We start from the raw sequence: 12,500 nt of genomic DNA, 5'->3' as shown, positions 1-12,500 counted from the left end.
GAACTTTTAACACATCCTGCTTTAAAGTTATAATATCATTAGGAACAAAGTTTTTATTACTGAAAATAGTGATGCATCATCAATAAATTTGATCTTTATTATTGTTCAGAAACAGATAAAAGATGTCCAGAATATTTTGCTACAGATAAAGGGTATGCAGTTTGAAGTGTATTATTTGTATCATAATTATAAGAGGAAGACTCTGCAACCAGATGTTATTCTTTAAAAATGCTTGTAACTTGAACCTGCTGGTGAATACTTTTCACCTTAATGTTTGCTATTTTTCTCTATTTATAATCTAAATATCTTCACACACTGTGTTAATGCAGCTTGGGGATATATTTGTAAAAAAAAAAAAAAAAATACAACTTTGAAAGCAGTTTTATTTTCATCTTTTGTAAAAACAAATTCTGAATTCAGTTACTTAGAAAAGTTACACTTTACATACAGGTTCAGAGGATTTTCAATGATTACTTGATACAAATGTAGTAAAAATATATGCCAATAAGTACTTGATTTTCATCTTTGATCATGGAAATTAAGAGTCCATGAGATGTTCCTTTGAAAGATCTCTTTACCTTGTTCACACATACATACAGACACACTACATACATATATGTAACATGAAATGAAATATCACTGAAAGTTCCGTACAATGCAATGGTATGAAATAAAGAGTGAATCACTGTCAATATAAGCAATACTTACAAAAAAAAAAAAGGAGTTTTAGTAGCTTGTATTGTTTCTTTAGCACTTATGAGATTGTAAAGGACTCAAGAGGCCAAATCATATAATATGTTTTACAATTCTGTCATATTTCACAGAGGAAAGTTCAATATAATGCATATCGTCTCTGCTGTTAAATATCACTGATAAGGAGGTGCTAGCCAAACAAATCCCTTGCTGATACAATGAACTGAAAATCCACATTGTAAAACTATCCTAAATGAATCACTATTCTTATAGTGTTGGCTTCTATCATTCACAGGGAAATTTACCAGAGAGAACTACCTCTTGCAAAAAAAAGTGTACATATTGCCCTGGCCAATATATTTTGGAGGGTTGGATACACTGACCTGGCACTGGAGGGCACTTATGGATTTTCTGCTTGCTTTGTACAAAAGGTTTATGTAAAAGTAGATTTGTTTTCTTAAAACTGTGTCTGCAAGTAGCACCGTGGCCATCTACAAAATCATAATCAATATCAAACAGTGATAAATAACACTGTTATCAATGTCAGTCACGTGGATCTACTGACAAAGCACGAAAAATGTCAGTATTTACTGAATGCCCTTTAAAAAAAGAAAAAGAAGAAAATCAAGGCACATTATCATTTAATGCCACTTTCTAGCTCATATAAATCTTTCAATGCAGAATTCATACTAAATAATACTAGAATTTTACCAAGATGGCTATTTTAAATTACATTTATAAATCATTATAAACATTTATTGAATGATATTTAACATTTTTATGTCCTTTCTTCCCTGCATTTCACATCAACAATTAGATAATAAATGACATATTATCACAACAGTAACAGAAAAGTGCCTAAGCAAGAGCTTAAGGAGGGGTACGTGGGAGGAGGAGGAGGCAGAGGAGGAAGAGGCAGAGGGAGAGGAGGAGGAGGCAGAGGAGGAGAAGGCAGAGGAGGAGGAGGCAGAGGAGGAGGAGGCAGAGGAGGAGGAGGCAGAGGAGGAAGAGGCAGAGGGAGAGGAGGCAGAGAGGGAGGAGGCAGAGAGGGAGGAGGCAGAGAGGGAGGAGGCAGAGAGGGAGGAGGAGGAGGAGGAGGAGCAGGGATAGAAGATGGAAAGGAAGAAAAAAAAATGAAGGAGAAATGGAATATTGAAAGGATAAGAAAAAATGCTACTAACTAAACAGGTGTGGGACTAAGACTAAAACTTCATATTTCTTATGATAAATTTCCGCATGTGTCACCAACGGAACTAGAAAAGATAGGGGAAAAACTGTTACACTATCAGGAAGAACATCACACTCAGGCTATAGGAAGCCAGTGTTTCCAAGTGAGACAAATGTGACGATAAGTTCTCCTGTAAATTCTTTGCGAGGACATTCCTATCCAATGTGGGTTGGAGTACGTTTCTCTGATGCAAAAGTGTGAGGTGTACGGTACGATAAAGACAGCAGTTATCATCTCATTTTCCTTCCCAGCCATTTTGTTTTTTTAGGAGTCCCTTTCTGGATCGAGCAAATACATTAAAATAGAAAGAATTATTGTAGAGGTGGAATATGTCTTTCATGGTTAGCACAAACTCTGTACAGCGTGCAACTTTGGGTCAACAATCTGTGTTCACTCAACAAGGTCTCAAGGCACATACAGTTATGGAAGCCAGATACGAAATCCTTACATCCGATGATATTTATATTACTGATCTAATCAACTCAGCCAGTCGCATCAGATATCAAAGCACAAACAGCAGAAAAAATAACATGTGCCTGATCTCTATATGCCTTACGGTATAAAAATAAATAACAACTTAATCTTATTGACATATGATTCTAGACCATATTCTCTCTTTCAATAGGCAATCTGACAGGAATGACAATCCCATAATATTGTCTCAAACAAAAGGATACTGCAGTCTTACACACTGTAAACCTCATTCCTAACAACAAAAATGAGAAGGCATAAAAAACATGGCATGGCACTCTTTTCATACTATATACATAAGTTATGTACTTAAAACAGTACACAAGCAAAAGAAGTCTTCTACACTTTGATGACATCACAAAACAATGAACATCCAAAATGCTCAAGTCTTTGGCAAAAGGGATACAGTCAGAATATTTGTATCTAAATATATTTTTCCCATATACTGTCCAGACTGGTTTCTGTTCATAGCAATCAAATGCAAATCTGTTCTGGGAAATACATGGTGATTGCGCCCTTGTTAAAATGACTTCCAATGTACATTCCTATTGAAAGGAGCTTTTTCTGGTATTGGAAAAAAAAAAAAGAAAAAAAAAAAGAAAAGAAAAGAAAGAAAGAAAGAAAGAAAAAAAAAAAACACTAAAATTATGACTGATAAGTCTTTCACTCTTGTAGCATGAAACATACTTCACCAATATACTTAAAATATATTCTTTACATTTCTCAAAGACATAGTTTCAGGTCAAGACACTTTTGGACACTTCTATAACTTAAATGATTTGATAGAGCTTCACCTCGGAAGTCTCACTCTGGAAGTCAAATGGTGCTGTGATATTGGGGTCATGTGGTGGAAGCTCTCGGGCCCATTCTTGAACACGGAAGCCACACTGGAATTAGAAAAATGGCATTTGAAAGTTATGTAACAAAAAAGTAAAGTTTAATTTCAAAAGCAAGACATGAGAGGATGGAAATAGCATGTGGAAAAAATACTTAAGCTAATACTTAGTGTTAAGATAAATCAAAGATGTCTATTAAGATCTATAATTATGCATGGAAGAGAAATTATATGCATGAGAAACATGATGCCCCTTTAATGCACTGGTTGCAGACAACATGATATACATACCATGTCCACTGTAATTTTAGTTTATTAATTGTGTTTACACACCAAGGAATCAACTACTAGGTCTACCAGCTCACCTATTTACCCTTTTCTGTAATCTTTGGGAAGATTCATTTTGGTTCTTAATTACTATTAGTAGACTATTTAATAAAATAATAATAATAATGGCAATATAAGAATAACAGTATCAGTATCAACAGCATCAGATCAGCAACAACAATAACAAAAGAAAAAGAAAAAGAAAAAGAAAAAGAAAAGAAAGAAAGAAAAAAAAAGAAAAAAAAAAGGAATAAGGAAATGGGTAGGCCACGTAAGGCCTTGGTGGCTGAGCACTTGTGGAGCATCTGTGTGTAACAAAACTCACAAAAAAACTACAGTGCACATAAATCCGGGTTCATAAGGATGATGATTTCATAACAAGCATATTGAGACTTTAGTGTAACCATATCCATATCTCAGAGCTAGTGTGCCATATTAATTTTATGTATAGCATGCTCTTTTCACTTTTCAGAACATATCAGACAGTGAAATTTGCATATTGCCAATGGAACCTTAGTGGCTTAAGGATTAGCAGCTCTGCAAGTCATGTTAACGGATTAATCATCATTGTTAATGATTCAAAGTTACTAGACATAAATCTCTAAAGGATTCCATTTTAAACTTGCTTCTGCAACATAGTTCAAGTAATCAAGTATAAAAGATGTATAATGACTCGTTGTTACAGATCTACACGTATCCACCAAAGTCTAAAAGAAGGCACAAGATTTTTAAGAAGAAAATATTAACATTACATAAGGAAGTATGAGACAGCTATGACTTTTCATTAATTTACTAACATAATTATTACACTGATAGCCACAAGTACTTCAACTTATGAATGTTTAGCCGATGGAATCACATCACGTACATCAGGCCAAGCTGAGAAAAGTTATCTTGCCAAAGACACATCATACCACCATTATCTCAGTCTCATCATAATTTATAGCCTTTCTATCAAGCAGCTTTACACCAAAGTGGATGACTGCTCTTAGCAAAAAAAAAAAAAAAAAAAAAAAGCACTAATGCCTCTTTACATTATACATGTCAGTAGCACAGCCACAAACCAGGCCTATATTGGTTTATATATGGCATAAAAACAAATGCACTCATATTACTTTACGAAAATCTTGAGCGCTCTGTTTGACAGTTTTAATCCTTGGATTCATATGACATAATACAGAATAGAGAACTTACATCTATATACTGCAGAGAGTCTTCTAGGGAGGGAATGGTGACCAGCAAACATCCTTTCTTGATATTACTCCGTAAGAAAGCCCAGATGCGAGCTTGAACAGCAGGTGGCATGAAGAACTCAAAAACATTATTGAGAACTATAATGTCTGCAGCACGCACAATTTCTGCTTGCTCTTGTATGTCACCTCCTACAACTTGTGCACGGTCCTGAAAAAACAGGAATATCATTCTCACCCATAACTAAAGCAACAGTAAGGAAGGAATGTTACATTAACATTTAAAGCACATATTGTGTATAATGATGATCCCAATATAGCAATCAATTTTCTTATCAAATAAAGTTAAATTATTGGCTAAAACATCATTACAGCTAATTCTGTTGCAAAAAGAAATGCACTATACAAGTGTTTAAAAAACTTTTTCATGTTACATACCAACTGTAATCAGTAAAATTGCAAAGGCATAGGATTTTCTTTTTTAATATATTTCAGATCACATTTTCAAAGGTATTAACCTTACCTGGAACTGATATTTGTTGATAATTGTTTGCTGAACTTGACATAAGTCTTGATTAATTTCTACACCCACTATTCTTCTGCATTTGCTATAAATATATGCCTGGGGAACAAATAACCTAATTAGTAATCAACATATACAGAATAATATCACATCTTCAAGTCCAGTACCAATATACTTCACACTAATACCTCACATCAATAAAAAATAGAGAGAGAAGGAGAGAGGAAAAATATAGAATGAATAAAAAAATAATCAATGTAAATGGGGAAGGAGGAGGAAGGAGTTGTTTAGATCAATTCAATGTACAGGTTTAAGGTCCACTTACCCCATACAAAACTGCCCCTAATCTTGAGCCTATGTCCAGTAAAATGGTGTCCTCGGGTATAGGTGGGAGCAATGCTCGGAAAATGTAAGCTAGTCTTTCTCGTGAAGCTGAGTGGCTGATGTAAGCTGAAACAAAATAATTGTAATAATGACATTAAAAAAATAATAGCTTGATAGTTCTTACATACAATAGCGACTTGTTATGACTGAAGCTTTCTTTCTTAATTGACAATAACCTAATACTATTAATGAATTATCAACAAGTTTTTATATATATATATACACACTGTCCACTGTTTATATATATGTGTGTGTGTGTGTGTGTGTGTGTGTGTGTGTGTGTGTGTGTGTGTGTGTGTGTGTGTGTGTGTGTGTGTGTGTGTGTGTGTGTGTGTGTGTGTGTATGTGTGTGTGTGTGTGTGTGTACCTATATATATGTACAGAGAGATGGGCAGTACTGTGATACATATTGCCAGATACCACCTTATCAACTATTTAACAGTATTGTCATGTTGGTATTGCTAGGGCATTCTCTCATGATATATTAAAAAAAAGAATTATACATTGTTACATTTATATACCTTTCTCTCTCCCCTCATTTAAGATCTACTTACTGATTGGCTGTGTGTTATGAGAGGAGCAATCAACACAGTAGTTGCGAGCGAGTTCTCCCGTGTCACACAGCTCATCCACCATATCTTCATCATACAGGAATGCATCAACATGAAGTGTATGAGATGGGTCACAGTCAGCATTCTGAGGTGAGAATTCACAAAATTGATGGATGATAAAAAAAAAAAAAAAATGCTTCTTATGTCTTTGGACAACAAATATAATCATAATCTACTAAATAGAAATAATAAAGACTACATAATATCATACATTTCCTAATAATATACACTGGTAATATTTCTTAACAATAGTGATTCACAACGTACAAACACATTAATTGTAATTTTTTTTCTATTAATTAAGAAAATAGACAAGCATACAAAAAGGCAAAATTATAATAGATAATCTTACCTCTCCTACAGATGGAAAAGTTATTTGCTCAGTCGGAAGAATTGCATTGAGTGGCATAATTTCCCGCAGGTCATCAGCAATCTTTCTCAGCTTGGCATCCCCACTGCTGTAATCTGAGGTGCAGCCAGGTACTAAAGGTGGAGGTGGACATGGTGGTGGGCATACCATCAGTGTTGGTGGCACTGCAATGCAATAATAACATTAAGTGGCAGATATAAAACTATATTAACAAATAATTGTGGTTTACTTGACTTCTCCTACCACATGTCTTTCTTATGTATGATGACAGTGGTATAGAAGTCTACTGAATTTGCTGTGCTTTATCAAATTATAATGATTTTACATTTCTAAAGGAATATAAGCTCAAATATACTATACAGTAAATAATTTTTTCAAACTTGACTAAAATGCAACAAAGAACAGATCTTTCTCAACATTGTGGTCAACTCTCTTTTTCTCACAAAAAACACCACTGCTACCAAATGAGAGCCTCTCCCCTACCTCCTCTGATCCAGGTGTCATCTACCCATGCTAGGAAAGCCTTGCGGGTCTCTGGCTGAGGGATCTGCTGCAGCACCGCCAGGAAAGCCTCCTGCGCTCCCTTCAAATCCATACTCCACCTGAAAAAAAGAAATTGCGGTCTTAGAAAATGTATGGTTAAGAGCCAGTAAGATGGAATATCCTTCACAGTTTAGCATTACGAACACATAAAAATTTTCCAGTAATAACAGACAATAAACTTCTGTGAAATTTATTGACACATCACATTTTTTGCAAATATCTTAAGGCTCATAACTTCCAGCTGAGATACCTTAGGTGACCTGATTTTTGCAGTCCTCCCTTAATGTTTAACAAAAATTCTTCTACTTCTGCTCACTGTGAGCTTAACAAAATTTATAATGATTATCACTTATGACTGCCCAAAAATGCATTATTGAACATAACACTAATCTTGTAGAGAGAGCGTACAAGATATAACATATTATCTGCCCACTCTTCCTCATTCTCTGATAAAAATGCACTCATACATACAGTAGATCCACTTACCCTCCCACACCTACACCCACACCCACCCACATTCATTCATACAGAGCTGATTGTAAGAACAAGATTCCGTGGGAGAGTGTTATGCTTAAATGTAATTTGTGTTTTAGATTGTCACTTCCTCTGATTATTGACACATGACACAGACATAAGACAAAGAAGTAGACTGAGGAAGAAAATGTAAGAGAAGGAGAAGAAAATTGAGGTGATGTAAAAAGACAATAATAACAGTGAGTAGGAGGTGAAGATGGAGGAGGAGGCAAAGGAGGAGGCAGAAGAAGAGACAGAAGAAGAAGAAGAAGAAGAAGAAGAAGAAGAAGAAGAAGATGAAGAAGAAGTAGAAGAAGGCAAAGGAGATGGCAGAAGATAAGATAGAAAAGGAAGAAGAGGAAGAGGAGCAAAAGTGAAAAAATAATAGGAAGATAACAGTAACAATGACAGATGATTATTAGATGTCATTATTTTGGTTGTTGAAATATTATTACATGAAATCAAATAATTACTCAAGGCAATTCTCCACAGGAAACTAGATATTTTCAACATGAAAGAATATTTTACACTATACATTCTTACTTGTCACAGCATTTCCTATATTGATCTTTTTCAATGACATGACTTTTCTCTCTTCTACAAGAGACTGAATCCAGGAAAAAATTATAACGCAACAACATCAGGAATCTCTTATACTGCATGGTTCCCTTTCTTTATGACTTTTATTCTACTCAGTGTTCATTGTCATACAGAAACCACCTATTGTTCTTTGACTTACGAATAACAACACAAGGTCAACTTCAATGGAAATAAAAATGGGTGTATTATCATATATCATAAAAGTCATTTTTAAATACAAACTGTACAATAAGGTAAGAGAAAAAACAAAGAAAATATTCAATAAAGGAAGAAAAAACACAATCGACCAACTAAGAGAGAAACATTAACAAGGAAAAGGATGTGGATGAATAGAAGAAACAGCAATAAAAGAAGAAATAAGAGAAGTAGAATGATTGAAATAGTACAACTGATGCTGAGTGGAACATCATGACAAAATTTAATGACAATAACAATGATAATAATAATAAAGACAACAACAATAAAAATAATGATAACATCAATACTAACACTAACAACAACTACAATAATAACAACACCAATAACAATAATAATGGTAAAAATAATAATAGAAATAATAATATAATAATAATAATAATAATAATAATAATAATAATAATAATAATAAAAATAATAATAATAATAACAATAATAACAATAATAATAATAATTATTATTATTATGATACAATAACAATAGTGGTAATGTTAATAGTAATTGTAATAGGTAATAATGATAGCAACAACCATAATATCAATATATTATAAAAATAAAATAATATAAATAATACAAAAATAATAATAATAATATAAAAAGTATTAATAATCATCATCACAATACCAATTACAAAAAAACTCATAATTATCATAATGATAACAATAATAATAATAATAATAATAATAATAATAATAATAATAATGATAATAATAATAATAATAATAATAATAACAAAGACAATAATAATAACAACAACAACAACAACTACAATAATAATAATAATAATAATAATAATAATAATAATAATAGTAACAGTAATAATAATAATAATAATTAAATAAATAATAAAAACAAAAATCAAATAAGACAAGAATAAAGATAATCACATAAAAAAATAAAAATAAAGATAACAAAAAACAAAAAAAACAAAAATACATCAATCATAATAATAATAACAACAATGATGGGAAATAATGGCAAACATCATCAAGACAAACATAAGTAAGTTTCCTACTGTAGAAGGATCAACAATGTAATATTATCTTCAATGCGAATTCCTCCTCTGAGAGACAGCATTGTAGTTTGTTTAATAATGAAGGCATTGATAATCTCATGTTTTGCTATGCAACTTCATTACTGTTGCACAAATAACGAAAAAACAAAAAACAGATATGCTAAAAGAGAGTTACATGTCTATAAATCTAGTTTTGAGATCAAGTAATTACTTAATTTGGACATTTAATTTCATGGCTTCACACAACAACCAATTGTAAGATTTATGTCTGTTTTATTCACTTAACATTAGGTCTTGAATTAAATCTTGAATGTATTTATATAACATTAAACAAGTGGTATCTTGGTTGGTAATAAAAGAAAAATCACATCTTTATAATCTCCTTATCATACAAATGTAATATGATCCTCATTAAGATGCATTGTACTATAAGCCTGGATGCATTCCAAATAAAATTAATACTGAAAACATAGCTAAAATTCCCTGTGCTGGTGTGCTATGGTCTGTTTGAGTGTAAACTAATCCTGTAAAAGATGTTAAAGGTCTATAACAAAGCTCTTATGGTTCAAATACACAAAAAATACCCTCTAAGTATGAATCCATTTTAAATATTTCTAATAACAATGTATTTACACCAAAATATAGGCCTATTGCATTCACACATAATTATAGGATTTTTAAAATTACATCCCCTCAACATGCCTAAAGTTCAATGCCAAACACATTATCTGAACACTACCTGATCCCCATTTTAGAGAAACTTGCTATAGACTAATTAAAATTCACGTACAATTAAATAGATAAAAAACGAACTTCACACCCATGCTTACACACCTAATACTGCTAAACCTATGGAACAACAGGCATCTCCATCTGTCCTTACAGATGTGCTGGTGTGCTATGGTCTGTTTGAGTGTAAACTAACCCTGTACAAAAGGTCTATACCAAAGCTCTTATGGTTCAAATACACAAAACATACCCTGTAAGTATGAATCCATTTTTAATATTTCTGATAACAATGTATTTACACCAAAATATAGGCCTATTGCATTAACACATAAATATTGGATTATTTAAATTACATCCCCTCAATATGCCTAAAGTTCAATGCCAAACACATTATCTGAACACTTCCTGATCCCCATTTTAGAGAACTCTCTATAGACTAATTAACATTCATGTATAATTAAATAGATCAAAAACGAAATTCACACCTATACCTATACACCGAACTCTGCTAAACCTATGGAACTACAGGCATCTCCATCTGTCCTTACAGAACCAAATAAAACTCAATCCAGGTCAACTCACTTGTTTTCAGGGAAACCCTAACATGTGGGTTCATTTTGAACACACGTACTAATTAATACATTGTAAAATTCTCAACAGACTCACCACTCAAACCATAAAACGCTGACTACGGTTTTAATATAACAGAGAATCTGCCTTACCTAGAGTATATATATATAATTTTTTGTGTCCTCGTAATTAGTATATAGTAGGAGCGGCAAGACAGTGCCCGCGTGTACTCTCGCCATCAGCTGATCCATGTAAACAAAGAAACAAATGCCGGCCGCAATCCGCAATGCGAAATATAAAAATATGTAAAAGTCACATAAAATGTCATTAGTCTTATTAATTGTTTATTTGCTGCTTATATAAACATATTCGTTTCATCACTTTATGGAAAAAATAATTATATTTTAGTCTATTTTGAGACTGGTGAGAAACATAATATTTCTCATTTCATATCGGCAAATAATCGCGTATTACAAATTCACATCGGAATTTAGTACAGAGTAACGAAATCACATTTAAAAAAAAATAAACTAAAAAAAAAAAATAATAATAATAATGACGAAAGGGCGCCAGTCGCTTCATGGCCGTCAGGAGAAAACCCGCTGGCGATAGAAACGTGAGGATGAACGTTTTTTTGCAGTCCAAAGAGGTCAAGGATCTTCGTGAAGAATTCCAGACATGGCAAAAGGTATGTGGTAATTGATGTATGCGGTTAAGTAAGATGTAAACAACGAAGAAGAAAAGGAAAAGATGATAATATCAATCTCCTGCGCTGCCTAAACTGAAGGCGATCAAAGTGCCGGTGTATGGTAATTATTTTTATATGGAGGCGTCAGTCCTTCTAAGTATTATAGATCCTGACTATATATTATCACTGTATTCATACTGTGTGGCTAGAATTTAGAGGTGTGAAAGGCAGGAGAGAATATGAAATGTTTTTTTTTTTTTTTTTTTACTATCCTAAAGTGGAGATCATGGAATAATTCAAAAGATTAAACCTAATAGAAACAATAGAACGCTAAATGCACACAAAAACAATCCTATTATTCTTTTAGGAGTTTAAATGAGTATATTTATCATACTGACCTCCCTCGAGATTGCCAAATATAGGGGCAGATATTTAATATACGAGAGACTAAGACATTATCACATGCGGGGCACTTGGCAGTCCAAGTTCGTTCGTTCACAATATTTTTTTTTTTCCATTGTTTTACAAGGACAAAGCTATTTTAGCAACTGATATATAAGAAAATCAGATGAATTCACTCCGAAGAAAATTTCAATTGTTAAATCAATATCGGGTATCTCGAAATTGCTTATTAATGACCTAGAACGTGTACTTCAGCTTTCAAATAGTATCTAGCTGAGCAACACCCATGCAGGCAGCCCACATGTTAGTGCAATTTCCCCTAATGATGGGGAAACGAGGCCGAGGCATCTGCACGCGTTTCCAGCGGCCTGAAAGCGAGGGAGGGAGTGGGGGGGGGGACTTCAGCAGGGAACTTCAACAGGGGACTTCAGCAGGTGATGGAAGCGGCACGGAAGTTTGTCTGCTGAAGTAAATCATTCGGATTTGTCATAGCGTGTGTACCCAGGGCGTCTGACGGGATGAGAGAACAACAAGTCCTTAAGAGGTGATCAATACTTCATTTGTGTTTTCATTTAGGATAATGGGATTCTCCGGTTCAAACCAGTTCTGGCCT

General features: G+C 33.4%; 1 protein-coding gene across 2 annotated transcripts in view; it reads right to left on the bottom strand.

Moving 5' to 3' along the window:
• Window positions 1–2,966: 2,966 nt before the first annotated feature.
• The window catches only part of LOC125029492, a 9,993-nt gene continuing 459 nt past the window's right edge, over window positions 2,967–12,500 (bottom strand). Inside the window, exons 1-8 of one of the 2 annotated variants that reach the window (XM_047619405.1) lie at window positions 10,950–11,048; window positions 7,116–7,234; window positions 6,615–6,796; window positions 6,206–6,347; window positions 5,593–5,717; window positions 5,268–5,366; window positions 4,749–4,955; window positions 2,967–3,279 (exon numbers count right to left, since the gene is read on the bottom strand). In XM_047619405.1, the coding sequence (XP_047475361.1) occupies window positions 3,163–3,279; window positions 4,749–4,955; window positions 5,268–5,366; window positions 5,593–5,717; window positions 6,206–6,347; window positions 6,615–6,796; window positions 7,116–7,227 (984 nt within the window). In that variant the 5' untranslated portion in view covers window positions 7,228–7,234; window positions 10,950–11,048 and the 3' untranslated portion in view covers window positions 2,967–3,162. Of the gene's footprint in view, window positions 3,280–4,748; window positions 4,956–5,267; window positions 5,367–5,592; window positions 5,718–6,205; window positions 6,348–6,614; window positions 6,797–7,115; window positions 7,235–10,949; window positions 11,049–12,500 lie in introns of those variants that run through there. The other variant, XM_047619407.1, reaches the window with a different exon arrangement.

Source organism: Penaeus chinensis, chromosome 10, assembly GCF_019202785.1.
Source record: "Penaeus chinensis breed Huanghai No. 1 chromosome 10, ASM1920278v2, whole genome shotgun sequence".
NCBI classification, from domain to species: Eukaryota; Metazoa; Arthropoda; class Malacostraca; order Decapoda; family Penaeidae; genus Penaeus; species Penaeus chinensis.
This window is presented reverse-complemented; position numbering and strand designations above follow the sequence as displayed.